The sequence below is a fragment of the Cottoperca gobio genome, chromosome 21 (assembly GCF_900634415.1).
Source record: "Cottoperca gobio chromosome 21, fCotGob3.1, whole genome shotgun sequence".
Taxonomy (NCBI): domain Eukaryota; kingdom Metazoa; phylum Chordata; class Actinopteri; order Perciformes; family Bovichtidae; genus Cottoperca; species Cottoperca gobio.
In genome coordinates, this window is record NC_041375.1 from 23,283,549 (window position 1) to 23,304,098 (window position 20,550).

Genomic DNA, 20,550 nt, shown 5'->3' on the forward strand with positions numbered 1-20,550 from the left:
GGTCAACACTTAACAAAACTGCGACAGGGCAAGCTCAGTGTCCATGAGTACATAGGAAAATTTCGCAGTTTGGCTGTTGAATCAGGCTGGAATGATTCTGCCCTTATCACTGCATTTCAGATTGGTTTTAACAGGGATATTGGTCGGGAGGTGGCTCTCAGGGAGGAGGTTAGGTCCTTAGATGAAGCTATCATAGTTATTAGGATATCTGACCAAGTTACTCAGTGGTGCCTTGAGCCAGAGCCCCCTAGAGCAGCTAGCCGTACCTTGGGGGTTTTTGAGGGTGCCAGTTCTAACCCTCAGCCCGAACCGCAGTTCATGCAGTTGGGTCGTGCTTGACTGTCTCCAGCTGAGAGGCTCCGAAGGATGAGAGCAGGGGAGTGCCGGTACTGTGGCCGGACCGGTCATTTCCTGGCTTCCTGCTCCTTTCAGCCAAAAGAATAGGCTCACCGGTAAAAGTGGGGGAACTGGTGAGTCAAACTTCTTCTCCACCCTTCGAACGCTTGCAGTTTCACGCCACCCTGTGTTGGAATCAAGAGTCGTTACCCTTGTTGGCTTTAGTGGATTCTGGTGTGGATGAGAATTTCTTGGACAGTAACCTTGCTGCACAAGCTGGCATTCCTGTCAAATCCCTTGCTTCCCCATTCAATGCTAATGCCCTGGATGGGAGACTTCTGGCCAAAGTCACACTCCGGACCATTCCTGTGCACCTCATTCTATGTGGTAACCATCATGAGCTGATCGAATTCCACCTCATCTCCTCTCCTCGTGCTCCTATTATTCTGGGACAACCCTGGTTAAAGCGTCACAACCCCTATTTTGACTGGACAAGGGCAAAGTTGTAAGTTGGAGTCCCTTTTGTCATTCATCATGTTTGCAGTCTGCCATTCCCCCTACAGGGGGCACTGTTACAATCACGTCACTAGTCTCTGAGCCTCCAAACCTTTCCAGCATTCCCCTCGAATATCATGATCTCGGTAAAGCTTTTAGTAAGCAACGTGCTCTCGCTTTGCCTCCCCATCACCCCTATGATTGTGCCATTGACTTACTTCCTGGTGCTCCCCTACCTTCCAGTCGGCTATACAACCTGTCACGTCCTGAGAGGGAGACCATGGAGAAGTACATCAAAGAATCCTGGTTGCTGGCATTATTTGACCATCCTCTTCTCCTGTTGGTGCTGGCTTCTTTTTTGTGTCCAAGAAGGATAAATCCCTACGGCCATGCATTGACTTCTGAGGGTTGAACAACATCACCATTAAAAACAAGTACCCGCTATCTCTGATCAACTCAGCTTTTGAGCCTCTCCATGGTGCTACTATCTTCACCAAGCTGGATTTGAGGAACGCGTCCCACCTGGTTAGGATTCGAGATGAAGATGAGTGGAAGACAGCATTTAACACCCCCCTTGGCCACTTTGAGTACCTGGTAATGCCCTTCGGATTAACCAATGCTCCTGCGGTTTTCCAGGCTCTGGTCAACGACGTGCTCCGGGACTTCCTCAACCGCTCTGTTTTTGTGTACTTGGACGACATTCTGATATTTTTCTCGCAACATTTCAGAACACATTCAGCATGTCCACCAAGTTCTACAGAGGCTCCTCGAGAACAAGCTGTTTGTCAAGATCAAGAAATGTGAGTTCCACGTCAGTTTAGTGGGTTTTTTGGGTTTCATTTTCGAAGGCGGGCAGGTGAAGACGGATCCTGAAAAGATTCTGGCAGTGGCGGAGTGGCCAAGACCCTTATCAGTGAAACAGCTCCAGCGGTTCCTTGGTTTTGCCAATTTCTACCGACGGTTCCTTAGAGACTATAGTCGTGTGGCAGCCCCCCTGACCCAACTCTCCTCTCCAGCAGTTACCTTCTCCTGGACCCCTGAGGCAGGGTGAGCATTCACTGAACTGAAGAGATGCTTCACCTCTGCCCCTATCCTGGTTCAGCCCGACCCCTCTCGGCGGTTCGTTGTGGAGGTGGATGCTTCCGACACGGGTGTTTGTGCCGTTCTGTCTCGACGCTCTCTCTCAGACCAGAAACTTCACCCCTGTGCCTTTCTCTCTCGCCGCCTATCTCCAGCTGAGCAGAACTACGACGTAGGAAACCGTGAGTTACTGGCTGTCAAACTAGCGCTGGAGGAATGGAGACACTGTCTTGAGGGAGCTGAACACCCATTCATTGTTTGGACTGATCATAAGAACCTGGCCTACATTCAAACAGCCAAACACCTAAACTCTCGCCAAGCCCGTTGGGTGTTGTTTTTTGGCCGCTTCAGGTTCACTCTTACCTACCGCCCTGACTCCCGGAATATTAAACCTGATGCTCTCTTGCAAGCATGTCTCTGAAGAGGTCCCTGCCAGTCCTGACACCATCCTCCCTACCTCGTGTGTTGTGGCGGCAGTTACCTGGGAGATTGAATCCTTGGTTAAGGAGGCTCAACAAACTCAGCCAGATCCAGGTATCGGGCCACCTAACTGTCTGTTTGTTCCTAACTCTGTTCGCTCCCAGGTGCTCCAGTGGGGACACTCGTCCCGGTTTGCCTGTCATCCGGAGATAGGCCGCACTCTGTCCCTCCTCAAGAGACATTTCAGGTGGCCCACTATGGACGCTGACACACGTGCCTTTGTTTCTGCCTGTACAGTGTGTGCTCGTGGAAAGTCCTCTCACCAATCACCTGCTGGTCTGCTCCGCCCCTTGCCCATTCCCAGCCGTCCATGGTCCCACATTGCCCTCGATTTCGTCACGGGTTTACCCCTGTCCCAAGGTAACTCAGCCATTCTAACAATTGTTGATCGTTTTTCCAAAGCTGTGCACTTTGTGGCCCTCCCTAAGCTTCCTACAGCCCTTGAGACGTCCGAGCTGCTGGTCAATCATGTGTTTCGGCTCCACAGAATCCCTTCAGTTATCGTTTCCGACCGAGGCCCACAGTTCGTCTCACAGGTGTGGAGAGCATTCTGCCGAGCTCTTGGCTCCACGGTGAGCCTCTCCTCTGGTTTCCACCCCCAGACTAATGGCCAGACCGAGCGCGCCAATCAGGATCTGGAAGCCGCTCTTCGCTGTGTCACCACCAGGAATCCCTCCTCCTGGAGCTCCCAACTCGCCTGGGTTGAGTATGCCCACAACTCTGTCCAGCGCTGCAACCGGTATGTCCCCTTTTGAAGTTTCCTTGGGCTTTCAACCCCCCTTGTTTCCCGCTCAGGAGGATGACATTGCATTACCGTCAGTCCAGGAACCGGCGCCTCGCCGATCGCCACCGGATCCCAGCCCCCACATATGTACCAGGCCAGAAAGTTTGGTTGTCGTCTAAGGACATTCCCCTTAAGACAGATTCTAGGAAACTCTCACCCCGCTTCATTGGTCCATTTGAGATTGTCACTGTTATCAACCCATCTGTTGTGACTAAAGTTGCCGAAGTCCATGAGGATCCATCCCACCTTCCATGTCTCTCACTTGAAACCGGTGTCTGTCTGATGCATCCAGTGAAACTTCTCAAACACAGAGCTGCTTCACATCCCTGCTCTCCTTCAATTCCTCCAGAGGGTAAGAAAACCAGGTGAAAATTCTTTTTTAGGAAATAATATAGACCAAAGTTTTTTTTTAAGATTGTGCCTCACTTTAAAAAAGTTGCTCTGATGTTCTAGGACAAAAATGTCCGTGTCAAAAAACTGTCGTTAACATTATTTTCCACTTTCACTAAGTTAAATATTTTAACTAACTTCAGTCCTGATCATGGCTCACACATATTCACTCATGCCCATAAACAAAGCTGTTATTCCATCATTCTGGGATTTGGAGTTCATAACGTGATGTGGTAACTCTCTAAAGCGACTCAACTATTGTTTGGTGCCTAGTTTGTGACTGACTGGCCACACCAGGGCTTTAGACCTGTCAGAGTTCTTCCCTGGAGGTAAAACTCATCAGTGACAGCACTTATAATAGACCTGTCAAACCTTTTCCTGCCATGTTACATTCCAGACCACATCTCTATTGGTTTGAACTCAACATTCGAGCTTTAGGATGTTTTTCTTTTGTCTTGTGCAAATGTTTGAACACATCACATGTGTAACCAGTTGAAGCTCACGCTCATGATTGCATGACTTTTGTATTTGCTCATTATGCGTATTAAGTTGAGATTCCTTCTATAAGTCTCTAGGTGTCTTTGCATTTTTGTCCTCAACATGTATGGCGCAATTGTATGTATGGAGTTGAATTTAAAGCAAGAGGAACATGCTAAATTATACTTATCAATCTTTCTTTCTTTGTTTTCGCTGCTTGTTTTATTGAGCAAACGAGAATCTAAACTGTGTAATGTAAAACTAAATACAGACACAACACAGACTCGCTTTTGTGGACCAAATAACTGACAATTTATTTCAACCTAAACCCAAACTGTTACCAGTTATTGAATTATGTTTTTATTTGTCTATACTTTATTGTATGATTTAAGATTGTCATTGAATATGATAATATTTAATCTGCATTTATTCATGATGTTACAAAAGACAATGTATTAATACAGTTTATAACAGATTCTAACCCATAACTCAGCTAAATATGTTTCTGTGCTACTCCAAAATGAATCTTATACCGACACTGAAATACATTTGACACCTTACAAAGAGGTAGACGATGGATGGATGGACCTTACATTGTGCAAGGTGTTATCACAGTCTGCATCAGCATCTCTCAGGTAAATATAGATCATTTGGAAACTGAAATGTTCCATGACAGAAGCCAGTTTGAAGGACTCAAAAGAATACTGTGAGAATTTCTTTACTGTGCTAACGAGAAAACAAGATTTTTTTTTTAATGCTTATACACAGACAGTGTGCTGTGTCGTCCACACAGAGAGGCACGGCAGACAAATCAGTCTGAAGCATCCAGTGAAACTTCTCCTCAAACACAGAGCTGCTTCACATCCCTGCTCTCCTTCAATTCCTCCAGAGGGTAAGAAAACCAGGGAAAATGTTCACTTTTTTAAGAAAGAATATAGACAAGAAAAGTCTTTTTGGGTCATTTTTTTACTTTAAAAATGTGCTCTGATTTTCCAGGACTAACATGTCCGTGTCAAAAAACTGTCTTTAATATGTTTTTCCACTTTCACTGAGTTAAATCTTTTAACTAACTTCAGTCCTGATCATGGCTCACACATATTCACACATTTTCAACCCTTAAATGCCCTTAAAAGTGTACTTCAGTGTTGTTCTTATGAGAAAATAATAATAATAATAATAATAATTCTGTATAATAAATGCTAAATGGATTTTCTCAGTCAGGGATATTATAAAAGGGATCAACAACTTTGAAAATAACATATATTTGTTGGCAAACATGAGAAAATGTCTATCTGGTGGAAAAAAGTAAATACTACAATTTTGAAGACAGGGCTCTAGATTGAGAGCCTGATATAATATAAAGCATGATTTTATGCTGTACTGGCCGCGGGATCATTATTGTGTTTTACTGAAGTACTAAAGAGTGTGACTGGATGTATTTAGACACAATGGAAAACATCTAACAGAATACATGTCACTTTTCAAGGAAAAAGTATTTATCTGTTATTTTGAAGTGGAAGGGGAAATTAATATAAGAAAAACATTCTTCAATTTTAATATGACTTACATATTGTGCATAGAAATATGAAGACCAGTTACCATATGTCTGTTTCTGTATGTTTAAATTATGTCAACTCTAACCCCGTTTCAGGTTCCTGCCGCCAACATGTTCTGCTTCATTCTGTACCTGGCTGCTCTCAGCGTGCTGACAGGTAACACGCCTTCACAACTCAAACACAGCCACACTGACTTCATTCCCACTGCATCTGTTTTATAACTTGCCAGGAAACCAGTATGGTTTCCAGAAGTTATTGTGCTCTGTCAAGAAATCTCTGGTAAAGTCTGGCACATAACCCCCAGTAAAACGGCAATTTGACGTTTTTTAAGTGAGCTTTAGAGACGCGAGTAGGCAGCTGTTTCTCCGTCTTCCAGTCTTGATGCTAAGCTAAGCTAACTAACGGCTGACTCATTTACATATTCAGCGAACATGACAGTGGTATCGATCTCCTCATGTAACTCTCGGTAAGAAAGCATATTGCATATTTCCCAAAATGTCTAACTACTGTTCCAACCTCAAAATAGTGAGGCTATATGATGAAGAGGCTCAACTTGATTGTCCTTTATTGTAAGGGACATTAATGCATACTAAACAACTGAGCAATAAACCTACACAAAATGTTAACTTGTGTGTAATGTGTCTCTATATCTTCAGGTACTGCTGCAACAAACCAGACATTTACCACTTCTGGGGAGATGAACATCTCTTCATGCCCCATCACCTATTATGGACAGAAATATGACAAAGTCTATGTGAGTGATTCAAATGCATTGAACTCTGTGTTTGGTCTTTTCCAATGCATAAAGATTCACTATTTGGGCACTGGCAAGAATCAGAACAAGCCTTCTCAAGTCTAAACTGTTCTTATTGCTAATAGTAATTGTATTTATTTGTTGTCTTCCAACAGTTGGCCTTCGATGCTAACAGATTTGCTGTTTGCTTCAATGGCTTATACCAACCTGGAATCAAAAATGACTGTATTTTGATGTCTGGAGGGACAGCTGACAGAGGCGACCTGGCAGTGCTTAATAAAGAAATACCCACTGGATCCGGGGTTCATCATCTTCTGCCAAACCTTAAACATGCTGGGAAATGTATCAACATAATACCTTTGAAAGATAGGCAACAATCGGAAGTGAGTGTTTTTCAATTTCAGTGTTGACCAGTGTTACTATCAGATGTTAAATAGTAATAATACATATTAATATTAACAATAATAAATATTAATAATAATTACACATATACGTACATATTTCAAATCATAGCCTTTGTTTTTACGTTTTTCTCAGTCGACTCTGTCTTTGTCCATTTCCTGTTGTCAGATTGAACAAGTTGAACTTGGCAACTTTGGGTCACAAGCAATTCTGGCAATCAGGACACATTCTGGATACACAAATGTTGATCTTGTAAGTATAAGTACAGTATAATATTTAGAGAAATATGGATGATTTGACACTTAACTGTACTATGGATAGTGAGGCGGACCAAAAGCTGCGTCCCAATTCAGGGGCTCAATCAGTATCCCGCCCTGGTCGATTATAAGACGTCAGGCGACCCACAAAAGGTTGGGAAATATCCCACTGAAAAAGTAGACAAGGCTCCTTCGAATGTAAAAGAAATAAAGAAATTTACGTGCAAGATGTGACACATCGTCATCACAACGTACATACCACTGTAGGCTATCAAAAAACCGCATGACCAATCAGAAGAAAGGATTTTCTTTCATATTGCGACATTTTCTATGCATGTAATAGATGCATCTGAAGAGCCTCCTCTATTTATTTTGTCAGTGTGCGTTCAATTTTCTATAAGATGTTCATTTTGGCTACATGAACCTGACACAATGTATTAAAAAACCCTGGATTCAAGAGTCTTAGACAGTTACTACTATGTTTTTCGGGCACTTTCCAGGAGGCAGATGCACGAGTCAATGGCCTTACAGTTTCTAAACAGACATTCCAGACAGCTGATACCAATAAGGGCGTCATCACAGACCTGAGCGGATGCAGACTCTCAGGTTAGTAAACCCAGTGGTTCCTAAAGTGTAATTGATTATTGTTGTTTAATTGTGTAACAGTTTATACATCTGTGAATAAAGTCTGACACATTTTCCAAACTCCTAGGTGTTGTTTATAAGACAAATACGACAGTAAGGGACCCAAACATATGCACTTCTGTAACCTGTGACTTCAGTGGAGTCGCTACTGCCGTAAATGATTGTGGTCCCCTGGAGCATTGCCAAGGCGATGGGAGGTAAATATTTGAAGAAATGATACAAAGGAAATCCCTCCTGCACATGACAAAACAAAAACTTCTCAACCTCCTTATAGGGAAGTATGTTTAGTTGATTAGATGACAATATCCAACCAAATGATGGTACTTTTAAATAACTGAGCTCATGGTTAGTGTAGTTTTTTGCATGAAACTCGGTCTATATTTTTTTTGACAGGAAAAAATTACAGAAAACATATTGAAACCTTGAGGTTGTATGCCTCCGTCAACCAATAAAGTTGCAGATTACATCACATGTCTACCAAAATGTCATTTTATTCTATTGGACATTTGTGTGAAATTGTCATTATTAGCGTATGACTTCTATTTGTGCCAAAAAACGTGTTTTGTGAGGTCACAATGGCCTTTGAACACCAAAATCTAATCAGTTCATCCTTGAGTCTAAGTGGATGTTTGTGCCAAATTTGAAGAAACTTCCTCAAGGCATTCCTGAGAATAGGACAAACATACGGACAACCTGAAAACATAAGCCTGAACCTTCACTGTTGATTGCTTGAAATGTTGTTTTTTCAAAATGGATATTATTCCTACGTACATTTTCCATACCACACAAGTTTTTCTTTTTTTAATCTTGACTGCTTCCAAGGTTTCAGTCTTGCTGATGGTGTTATTTTCTGTTTGCATCCGTCTCTGCCTCCTTCAGTTGCAAGTTGAACAGCATGTGCACAGTGACCGGCTCTGCTATCATCGACATTGTTGGCAGAGTTCACTCTGTCCCGGACCGGTGTGGGTACACTCTGATGAAGCCCTCATCGATCCCAGGCTTCCAGGTGCTGGGGTTTTTCCAAGAAAGACGCCGTAAAGATGTTAGTTTTTTGGACCGTGTGACATTGCAGCTGGACAGTGCCGGTGTTCAGATTTCCCTGGAACAAGGCAGCAGGGTTCAGGTAAATTACCTAATCCCACAATCGCTCGAGTAATGTGTGTTAGATCTCATCAATTGAAAGACATTGACAAGAAGAAGCAAAAGGAGAGAGAATGTTTATGACCTGCAACAAAGGTCCCAGGTGGACTCGAACAGAACCAAACACTAGCTCTAGAGAGGGTCTTTCACTTTCTTACGTTACCTAAAGGCCATGGTAGTTCTTCAACACACTCTTAAAACTGCAGTTACACCAGCTGCCGCCTGAGTGTCGCTGCTCCTCAGGAAGTGTTACGGTAAGGACGACCTCTGAGCGAGGAGAAGGTCCCGGAAGATACCGCAGCGTTACCACTCAGCTGCTCATTACAGCAGACTTGTAAAGGGAGGGCTGAGCTGAGGGGTATTCACTTTGTTGTAATCTGCAACCGCAACACTAGATGCCACCAAATCCTACACACTGTCCCTTTAAGAATGAAATTAGTGGGAATGTTTGCCAATTGGCGTTAATAAAATGTGTTATTGTGAGGCAAATGTTACATACTTAAATAACTAGAAATCTTGTAAGGAGAAATTCAAATGCTGCATTCTCAGAGGTTGTTTTGCTTATCTTAACAGCAATTGTTGAAGTTATGAACACTATTGTGACTCCAGAAGGAGAAAAAATCAAACTGCCTACATGACATGACAGAGAAGACACATACACAGTTGAAAATAAACATCTAATAACCAATGTGTCTCCCAAACCTTATCACATCATGTAGTGTTATACAACCACTTACAAAAGAAAAGCAGTGTTTCTTTCATTCTTCCAGTGAAATATGGCAACTTGTTCATGAATGCATTCATTGATAGGCCTTCATTGAGAACAGTGTTATGTTTGTGATGTTTGAGTAAATGTCTTCTGTCACTTTGCTCCTCTGTGGTGATGAAGCTGAATGATGAAGTACTGATGCTCAATGCCACAGCACAGATGGTTCACGGTGTGGAGCTCTCCAGGGACCAGACAGGTGTGACTGCTAAAATATCAGCTTCCAACTACATGGTTTCTGTCCTCTTTGATGGCTACACCGCACTAATCCACATGACAGGTACACAAGAATTAAAACCTAAAGGTGATCTAAAGGCTGTAATAAAATGAAAGTTCATATCAAATCCTTCTCTACTTCCTCATTCATACAATATATATATATATATATCTATTAAGATATTAATCCACATGATTAGTAGAGTAATGCCAGTTGGAATTGTTGTCCTGGACCTTTATCACAGCAGACATTTTGACTTGTCGTAGTAGAGAAAGCACAGTCGTATTTAATAACATTAATGATGGCAGCATTGCACTTAGGGGAGGTCCTGGCATTTTGTATGCTGGCTCACTGGAATAGCTCCATGTATGTCTCAGCAAGAGTGATTAGGGTAGCATTTAAAACTGTAATGGCACAATAATCAGAGGTGGACGTGGAGAATACACTTGGTCTTATCTGTATTTAAAACAAGCTTATAAGTAATAATCGGGAAGCATTAAAGACAGATGATGAGCTTGATTTTGATTAGAACCAGGGACATATAAGATTGCATCGTCTGCATAAAAATGGACATTGACGTAGTACCTATTCAGAATAACAATGTTATTTATGTGTAATGTTAATAGTAATAGACCAAGAATATCAATACTGAAAATTATATTATTATTAAAAGCATGTATCGTTATGTAGGAGGTCAATGCATGATTGATGCATCTTTCGGAACACATTTTCATTTTCAACAAATTAATTTTCAAACGTTAACATTTTCATTTTCTTACTATTTTCTGTTAATCACTTAAGTAAGATGCTAATATCAATACTAAAATCAAGATATGCAATGTCACTACTTTAGGTATTGATGCTCACCTTACTGGGAGGCCTTAACTTGAGTGAATACCATCTGTCTATAGTGTGCTGCTGTGCCAGTCCACTTTAAATATTTATTAATCAGTCAAATGTTATCTCCTGAAACCGTCCAGGACCGAGTGGAGCTCCCGTGGATGGTTTATGTGGGAACTCCAGCAGGTCTTTGATTGAAGAGAAGGTTGCTGAACACTCGGACAGCAGGTAAGACCCCAACACAACATCTAATTAACTTCTACTTCTCATTTGAATTAATAGGTTTGAAATATACTTTTTAAGTATTGAGTTGTTGGTCATTCTTTGATCTTCTGCTGTTTGTTGCCCCACAGCTGTGAGATACAATATGAGGATGATGCTGACGATAAGATCAACTGCAACACCACAACTAAATGGTAAAGGATTAAACTCTCTTTTGATTCATGAACAGGAATCATTCAACTCTGTCATGCTTCACCACATTTAACATGTGTTGGTGTCTTCTGACCAGACATCAATATGGATCTTAAACCCATTTTATCTAGTTTATTCTCGTAAACATGTGCCATGAACTTTCATGTCACATTTTCTCTCGAATAGGTGTAATATCCTGAAGCAGGCTCCTTTCAATGTCTGCAATAAGCACATCAACCCAGAGCCCTTCATAACTGCCTGCACAGACACTTTGTGCAAATACCCTGCAGTGGATGGTCTCAAGTGCCAGTTCCTGGAGGCCTACGCCAGGGCCTGCAGCCACCACAGCAATGTCACGGTGGAAAGTTGGACTCCAAAAACCGGCTGCCGTAAGGCTGTTTTTCAGTATCTTTGGTTATGTTTGAAGATGATTATATGAACTTTCAAATTACTCAATGAATATACTACAACCTTGTTTTAAACACTTTCTGAAGTCCCATTGTTCCACTGTTGTGCCTTTTATGCTAATTTTAAGGAATCTTAAAGTTAGTTATGCTTTAAAAAGTGGCAGATATCTTTGTTAGATATCTTTCACAAATTACTCATATTGAAACTGGAGGCCATTGTTTTCATATCTGCAGCTTTTCTTGATGTATGTTTGCAGCTGCTGTCCCTCGGGCCTTCTGTCAGGACAGGTTCTGCAGTGTTAATGAGTTCTGCGGTGAGAGATATGGTGGGGAACCACAATGTCTCTGTCGGGCCATTTTTGCCTCCAAGTACAAACCGACAAGCTCTTTTGGTGAGTCAGCTATGGCACGAGAAAGTCATACTTATCTTGAAGACTTTTTCAATAGAGGCTGGAAGGATTTCTCAGAGGGAGAGCTGTTTCAGATTTATGGAATAACTGTGGTTACGGTGTTTCTTTTAAGCTTTAACTGTACAAAATCTTGCTTTTGTTTACTTGTGTTTATTTAACTTGCATATTGACTTTATTGGGCCAAATTTAGGGGCTTTAGCACAAAATAATATGATAAATATGAGCTATTAATCTCCCCATCTTCTTCACACCAAAGTTAATGTTATACAGATACAATGTACAAATGCACAAAAGAGGGCTTTAAGAAACTTCAGAAATATGTTTTTCTATGCTGAATGTGGGCATCTTCCTGATCTGTGCTGTTGTCGTTTGGACAAAAGCTAAATTAATATAATGTTTTGTTACGCATGTTCAGGTGAGCCGACGGACTGCAAACAGAAGTCTGCTTCCGTAACTCTGGCTAATTGTCTCTTGGAGGACAAAAACATTGATTACTCTGTCTTACACCTCAATGACGAGGCCTGCAAAGCTGAAATGGACGACCTGACCCACATGGTGACGTTCAACTTTAATAGCAACAACCCTTGTGGTACAGTTGTCATGGTGGGTACGCTTTTTTATTTACTAAGTTTACTCTCAAGAAGCAGCCAAATCCCTTTCAACACCAGAGAAACACTGTTTGTAATCAGTCTGTGGTTACAGGGGTGTGGTCAGCGCACTGCATCATTGATGTGTGACCAGTGTTGTATTGCAGGGTATACAGCACAGGCCTACCTATTTTTCAGTTTGCATTGCGTATTCCATACTTCTAAACCAACCAAAATACTGGCCCATTTGCAATAGCTGCGACCACATAGGAGAATGCATCTACGCATTTATGCATTCACAAACATACACACGCAACCTCCAAAACACTTGACCTCCATGCCAAATTTCAGGTGGAAAAATTGTGTTGCTCGACCGACAAGACTAGCGAGTTGGTGGTGATCTAAGCTGTTTTTCAATTCGGATATTTCCGTTAGTACACTTCAATGTAGTACACTGTATACACTATGCACTTACTTGCGTAGTGTGTGAATTTCGACAGGGTAGTGTTTCAAATCGTACATCGTGTTGTGCACTCACCTGAAATGACGATTGCCGCTGTTAGGCAGCTAGCTTGCTAGCTAGCAGAGCTATCGTTTGACAGCTAAATTACCTACCTAAAATGGCGTCCGTTGAGGGTGAGTGTCCAGCGTACCACACTTAATCAACCTGTCTTTTAGACCCGATTCCAACTAAACTGTTTAAAGAAGTTTTACCCTTAATTAACACCTCGTTATTAAATATGATCAACCTGTCTCTATTATCTGGCTACGTACCAAAATCCTTTAAAGTAGCTGTAATAAAACCACTTCTTAAAAAGCCTAGTCTTGATTCAGAGGTTTTAGCCAAATATAGGCCGATATCTAACCTACCCTTTCTTGCTAAAATCCTTGAGAAAGCAGTCGCAAAACAGTTGTGACTTTTTACTTAATAATAGTTTATTTGAGGTTTTTCAATCTGGATTTAGAGTTCATCATAGCACAGAGACGGCACTGGTGAAAGTTACCAATGACCTTCTATTGGCATCAGACAAAGGACTTGTCTCTGTTCTTGTCTTGTTAGACCTCAGTGCTGCTTTCGACACTGTTGATCATGACATTCTACTACAGAGACTGGAACATTGTGTTGGCATAAAAGGAACCGCACTAAGCTGGTTCAAGTCCTATTTATCTGAGCGATCTCAATTTGTACTTGTTAACGATAAATCCTCCATGACAGCCAATGTCAGTCTTGGAGTTCCGCAGGGTTCTGTACTTGGACCGATTCTATTCACCTTATATATGCTTCCTTTGGGCAATATTATAAGGAACCACTCTATAAACTTTCATTGTTATGCGGATGATACCCAATTATATCTATCAATTAAACCAGATGAAACCAATCAATTGGCTAAACTTCAAGCATGCCTTAAGGACATAAAAACTTGGATGTCTAGCAACTTTTTGATGTTAAACACAGACAAAACTGAAGTTATTATACTTGGCTCTAAACGCCTCCGAAACGCATTTTCTAATGACATAGAAGCTCTGAATGGCATTAACTTGGCCTCCAGCACCACTGTAAGGAATCTTGGCGTCATCTTTGATCAAGATCTGTCGTTTAACTCCCACATAAAACAAATCTCAAGGACTGCCTTCTTTCATCTACGTAACATTGCAAAAATAAGACACATCCTGTCTCAAAATGATGCAGAAAAACTAGTCCATGCATTTGTTACTTCAAGGCTGGATTACTGCAACTCATTGTTATCAGGTTGTCCCAAAAAGTCGCTTAAGACTCTTCAGTTGATCCAACGGGATCATATTACTCCTGTATGAGCTGCACTGCACTGGCTCCCGGTAAAATACAGAATAGAATTCAAAATCCTTCTCCTGACTTGCAAATCAATTAATGGTCAGGCTCCAGCATATCTGAAAGATCTCATAGTACCTTATAAACCAACTAGAGCATTACGCTCCCAGACTGCAGGGTTACTTGTGGTTCCTAGAGTCTCTAAGAGTACAATGGGAGCCAGAGCCTTCAGCTATCAAGCTCCTCTCCAGTGGAACCAGCTTCCAGTTTGTGTTCGGGAGGCAGACACACTCTCCACATTTAAGAGTAGGCTAAAGACTTTCCTTTTTGATAAAGCTTATAGTTAGGACTGGCTCAGATTTGCCCTGGATCAGCCCCTAGTTATGCTTCTATAGGCTTAGACTGCCGGGGGACACCTCCCTGCTCTCTTCCTTCTCTTCCTCTCTCCTCTCCTCCCTCTCTTCTTCTCCCTCTCTATCTGTATGCATTTATGTAAATGTATGTTACTAACTCACCATCCGGGGTATCATCACCAGAGTTTCTGTCTCTCATGTGGCAGGTTGCCACTGATAAAGTTTACGTCAGGATCATGAATCGTGACAGCGCCTGCTGACCTGGTCCTGCTGGACACCAGGAAGCCTTATTGACATTCTTCTGGATTCATCCATACTTTCTATTTCTTTTTTTTCCAACACAACATAATTTCTGTCAAATGTTGTATTTGTACTATGTTGTTTATCCTGTACACACGACATCTATTGCACGTCTGTCCGTCCTGGGAGAGGGATCCCTCCTCAGTTGCTCTCCCTGAGGTTTCTTCCATTTTTCCCCCTTTAATTTTGGGGTTTCTTTTAGGAAGTTTTTCCTTATGCGATGCGAGGGTCTAAGGACAGAGGATGTCGTAACCTGTACAGTCTGTAAAGCACACTGAGACAAATGTATAATTTGTGATATTGGGCTATACAAATAAATTTGATTTGATTTAACTTTTCTGAACGTTATGATTGTACCATCCCGGCACTCATAGTGTACTGCATTTTGCCATACTGTGAACACACTTATACACAGCACCAGTAAAAATGTGTATAGTATTGCACTTAATGAAGCATCAACTACTGTACGGTAACTTCTGCATCATAAAACTTTATTTATTTAGGAGAATCTAGAGGTGAATGAACTGTTAGGTGCATCTGAATCTGCAGTGACCATGTCTTTCTTCATGTGACTATGTAGGCAAACAACAGTCAAATTATCTACAAGAACACCATCATGAGAAGGAACCTCTCCGCGTTTGGCTTAATCAACCGGCAAAGCCCAGTGCATATTGACTTCTCCTGTTATTACAGTCAGCCGGATATCAAGAGCTTGGCCTTCAGACTCAAACACAGGTGTGTGGTGGGTGTACAGTATGTACCTCCAGAGATGTCACCTTTTTGTTACCAAGAAAAGGCTGAGCTTCACTTGTTTTTTTGTATACAGACTGAAGCCGAACATAGTTAGGAATTATCTTTGCTTTTCAGCTCTATGATCCAGCAGATGACTTCTGGAGAATGGAATTACAATCTGAGCATGAAGGCCTACGCCGACGCTGACCGTATCAACGGTATCCAGGCAAACACCGACATCCAACTGAACGAGAAAATCTGGGTGGAGCTTAAGACGGAGGGATTGGATGAAAAAATGGTTGTTGTGGTGACTGACTCCTGTTGGGCAACCGATCAGCCTTCGCCAAGTGGAAGTCTGAGATATGACTTCATCATCCAAGGGTAAGACACGCAGAAATGCTCGTGGTGATTAAACCTGTCTTTATTGTTGTTGTTGTTCTTTCATGTCTGCTTTTCTGTTTTTGAGCAGCTGCCCTAACCCTGCTGACCAGACAGTAAAAGTGGAAGGCAATGGATTGGGAACATCAAACTACTTCACTTTCAACATGTTCCAGTTCGTTGGCAAGACTGGTGACGTCTACTTGCACTGCAAATTAGAGCTGTGTGTCACGGAGAGTAATGCCTGTGCCCCGGTAGGCTCAATTGCTAAATATATTCTCCTTAATGCACAAATAAACATGTATGTTGTCAAATTTAAGAATATTAATCTCTCTGTCTTTTAACTGCTTCACAGAGGTGCGGCCAAGATGTAAGAAGGCGTAGATCTGCCATGTCGAAATATGAGGATAAAAACCCAGCCTTCATCAGCATGGCCTGGACTAGTTAGGTTAGCTGATTCCTACTTTCGATCTCACTTTAAGACAAACAACTTTGCCTTCTTTAATATGCTTAGTGGAAACAACAGATTATCCGCAATGTTTTCCTTGAGAAAAACATGAAGGTTATTGGGACATGGGTGGAGGTTCCTTAAGTGAAACATGCATTTAGTCTGTTACATCCTTTCAGTTAGGACAAGAAAGAAAGGGAAGCAACTCTTCAAGTCACCGTTGAACCAATTAAAGCGTGGTTCGTAGAAAGGTGAGCTACCAGGTTACCTACCAAATCTTGATGAATTGAAGTAAATGGGGGTTTAACAAAAGCAAAACTAAAAACATCTGTTAACAAACTCTCACCCATGTGCAGTATAATCCAAATTCTCATTTATCCAGTCCAATCCACCAATCCACCCAAAAACATGCATTTTCGCTGAAACCATATTTACATTCTCCGCACGTAAGAGCACCGCACCTGTGCAAGTGTGAGCAGACGACTGGATAAATAACACTTACATTTTCTTGGACTAACGCAGTGGTTCCCAAAATGGGGGGCGGACCCCGTACGGGGGGCGCAGAGCTATTGCAGGGGGGGCGCGGCAAGGCTTGAGCCCTGCTAGCATAACATGGACAAGTTTGTGACAGGGCTCCCAGGGGGGGCTCGAAAATCTACATAAGGGGGGCTCTGCAGAAAAGGTTTGGGAACCACTGGATTAACTAGTGTTAAATACTTGAAATCTTCCTTTCAGATACATTTTGAACTAATAAAAAAACGTGTGATTCATTTGCGGTTAACTATGGACAATCATGCGATTAATCGCAATTAAATATTTGAATCGATTGACAGTTTATACGATTGCTGTATAAGAGTACAATAACAATCAGAGGAGATACAGTGTGGTTTGAGTCGTGACACATGACGAGATGATGGGAAGGAACAAACATCCCAAGGACCTTAGAAATCAAACCAACAAACACAAACATCAACCTTTTTGTTTCTGTACCTTCAAACTTCTTCTCTAGGTGGCTTTTTTTAATAAGTAAATATAAAAGCCACTGTTACATGTAACAACATATTCCCAAAGATAAAAGATTTACTGAAAAGTCAGAGGTTACTGACTTACGACAAGTACAAGTATCAGCATAATCACAAATATTATTGTTTGTTCCATTTTTTACTTGTTTTTACCACTTGTTTAGAGAGGACACATTTGTATTATATAGTGATAATAACTAACCATAACTTGTGTTTGGTGATCTTCTTAGGTTTCCATGGACATTTGGACTGACATCGAGCACAAAACCCAAAATGATTCCTGTTTTGCGTTGATGAAGAGTCTGAGTTGCTGTGAATCTTTACAAACACATATAATTGTTATAACCGGACTCATTCAGTGATCTTTTTCTCGCCTTCAATTTGTTTGGTCTTCTGTTGGGTTTCTTTTTAGGGTTGTTTGTATTGGAGAGGTGTTGAGTTGATTATCAGCATCTGACACAAACATATCTGGGCAAATCTTGTAAGGAACATGTTTCAGAAGAAGTTGTGGCTGGTGATTTACAGACTGCAGGTTAAACAGAACTGCAAGGTTAATTGTGTAAGTTTGTGTAAATGAATATCAGCTTTATGAGGAAGGGTGACAGTCCCACAATGTTCCTGTAGGGTTTTCTTTTGAAATGGACTTGTACATTCTTCTGACCAGGTTTGAGAACAGTTGCAAGATCTTGCAAACAATATGGGAATTATTTGAGCTTTAAATGTGTAACCTTCAGTCTGTGGCCTCAACAAGATGATGGTGTATAATCAATAAAAAGCATAAATGTATGGGAATATAACATTAGCTTTGTGTTTTCTTTTTGTTATAAACAATAGTGACTCTATTACAGACCTAATTCCTTTTTGACCTAATTCTTCTTTAGTTTTCTTGTCGTAATTTCTTTATTTTGTTGAACACCTCATTTGAATTTGTTTTCGCTTACGTGTGGCCATCACAAACACACACACACACAGAGTCATTAAGTCCCACTGGGCTCTGAGCGACTGTGTATAGCCCATCACCTGCTCCTATTGGCTGTGTGCCTCTCTGGCTAAGAACATCTTCACACCTGCGTTCATTAGTGTCACATGATGACACGACTGCAATCAGAGGTGTTAAACACTGAACAAGCTGTAACATCAACATATGATGCAATCTTTGCTAAATACACTGACAATTCAAAGTAAACAGTAAACACATTTGTGAAGCAACCTCGACACATTAGCACATGATGCAATCGAGATGAACTTGTGTTGTCAGACACAAAAATATCATCTTCTTCCTCTGTGTGAATGTATTCTGCTTCTGATTATAACACACTGCATTTGGTATGTTCGGCTAATTGCAATAGTAAATTTGAATATATAATGTTTTATATTTATAAAATCTTAAACTTAAATTGTTCAGAACGACTGAACCTGACTATGACCATGTAAAATATGATGTGATTTTACTAGACAGTTTTGAGAATATGAAAAATAAAAACTCAAATCAAAAATACATTACACATAGTAAACATATTAACATAGTATAAAATACAGTAAAGGTACCATTTAAATATGAAGTCATTTACAAGTATCACACCCACTCAAAGGTTGTCAGCCATGTTCCCAACATGACCGGGTCACTCAAAAGATAGTTGCAATATGTGTTTCCCTGTGTTCAATTTGTTGTTTTATATTTCAAAATCCTTTTATATGATAACCTGAGGCAAGCAGGCAGGTGTAATTCCTTAGAATGTGTGTTAAACATCACAGAGGTTTCTTTATTATTCCCATTACTGTCAATATGAGGGGGTTTTGAAGCATGTGGGGACAGCTGCTTGGGCCTGTGACAGGTTGAAGATGTCAGTAAGCTACCCAGCACAGGCCCTGAGCATGTATTCCGGTATACCATAGGGCTATCAGCCTTACGTGAATTGTACTATTAGACTATGGCCCCCCCTCAACGGGAGCCTCCAGGCGACCCACCAGGCTTCTCCGCGTGGTCCCGGTGGAAATCCCGAATGAGAGAGTGGTCCAGTATGAGCCGGCGGGACAACCACATCCTCTCCTCTGGACCGTATCCCACCCAATCCACCAGGTACTGGTAGCCACGGCCCCGTCGGCGGATGTCCAACAGTCGTCGGATCGTGTAAGCCTTGTGGTTGTCGATGATTCGGGTGGGTGGAGGGGCGACGGTAGTAGGGCACAAAGGTCTAGAGGAAACTGGTTTCAACTGAGATACATGAAAGGTGGGATGAATCTTCAGGGATGATGGTAATTTCAGTCTGACCACGAATGGGTTAATTACCTTCTCCACCTCAAATTGAGCAATGAAACGATGCTTTAACTTCTTGGATTCCACCTGTAATGGAATGTCTTTAGAAGATAGCCAAACTCTCTGACCTATTTGCCACTCTGGTGTGGGGGTCCGGTGACGGTCGGCGATGTGTTGGTTACGCTCAGTGGTCCTCAGCAGAGCCAAGCGAGCACCCCTCCAAATCTCCCTGCAGCGACGCAGATGAGCTTGGCAATCAAGTCCTCCTGGACTGGAAACAAAGGTGATTGATATCCCAAAGAACACTCAAATGGAGACATACCCATGGCGGCGCAGGAGAGCGAATTGTGGGCATACTCGATCCAGGGATGATGAACACTCCAGGAAGAGGGATTCTGAGCTGTGATGCACCGTAGCATGGACCCCAGGTCTTGGTTGGCTCGCTCCGTCTGCCCATTAGTCTGTGGATGATAACCAGAGGAAAGACTAACAGATGCCCCATTAGCACGACAGAATGCCTTCCATACCTGAGACGAAAACTGTGGTCCCCGGTCAGAAACGATGTCACTGGGGATGCCATGTAACCGGACCACATGGCTGACCAGGAGACCGGCAGTCTCGAAGGCAGTGGGGAGCTTGGGAAGGGGTATGAAGTGTACGGCCTTGGAGAATCTGTCCACGATGGTGAGAATGACTGTGTTTCCTTGGGAAAGTGGCAGACCAGTAACAAAATCCAAACCTATGTGACTCCACTGACTAGGAACTGGGAGCGGCCGAAGCAAACCGGAGGCCTTGCTGCGTGCGCAGACCATGCAGGCAAGAACAAAGGCACGG

At 42.0% G+C, this 20,550-nt stretch overlaps 1 protein-coding gene across 1 annotated transcript; it reads left to right on the top strand.

Moving 5' to 3' along the window:
- The first annotated feature begins 6,260 nt into the window (after positions 1-6,260).
- LOC115026576 (alpha-tectorin-like) lies at positions 6,261-17,787 on the top strand. Its single transcript, XM_029459441.1, has 17 exons — positions 6,261-6,352; positions 6,508-6,735; positions 6,923-7,006; positions 7,512-7,617; positions 7,724-7,853; positions 8,536-8,779; positions 9,686-9,842; positions 10,760-10,847; positions 10,973-11,035; positions 11,220-11,422; positions 11,698-11,832; positions 12,266-12,453; positions 15,460-15,614; positions 15,747-15,992; positions 16,081-16,243; positions 16,345-16,437; positions 17,690-17,787. Exons 1-16 carry the CDS (start codon positions 6,296-6,298, stop codon positions 16,435-16,437), a joined length of 2,340 nt encoding a protein of 779 aa, XP_029315301.1. The 5' UTR covers positions 6,261-6,295; the 3' UTR covers positions 17,690-17,787.
- Positions 17,788-20,550: the final 2,763 nt, after the last annotated feature.

Bases quoted from the DNA above. Each gene is read 5' to 3' on its own strand.
- LOC115026576 (XM_029459441.1), top strand. From the start codon at position 6,296: ATGAACATCTCTTCATGCCCCATCACCTATTATGGACAGAAATATGAC. The intron at 6,736-6,922 runs GTGAGTGTTTTT...TCCTGTTGTCAG, and splicing joins AAGATAGGCAACAATCGGAA to ATTGAACAAGTTGAACTTGG. The intron at 12,454-15,459 runs GTGGGTACGCTT...GTGACTATGTAG, and splicing joins CTTGTGGTACAGTTGTCATG to GCAAACAACAGTCAAATTAT.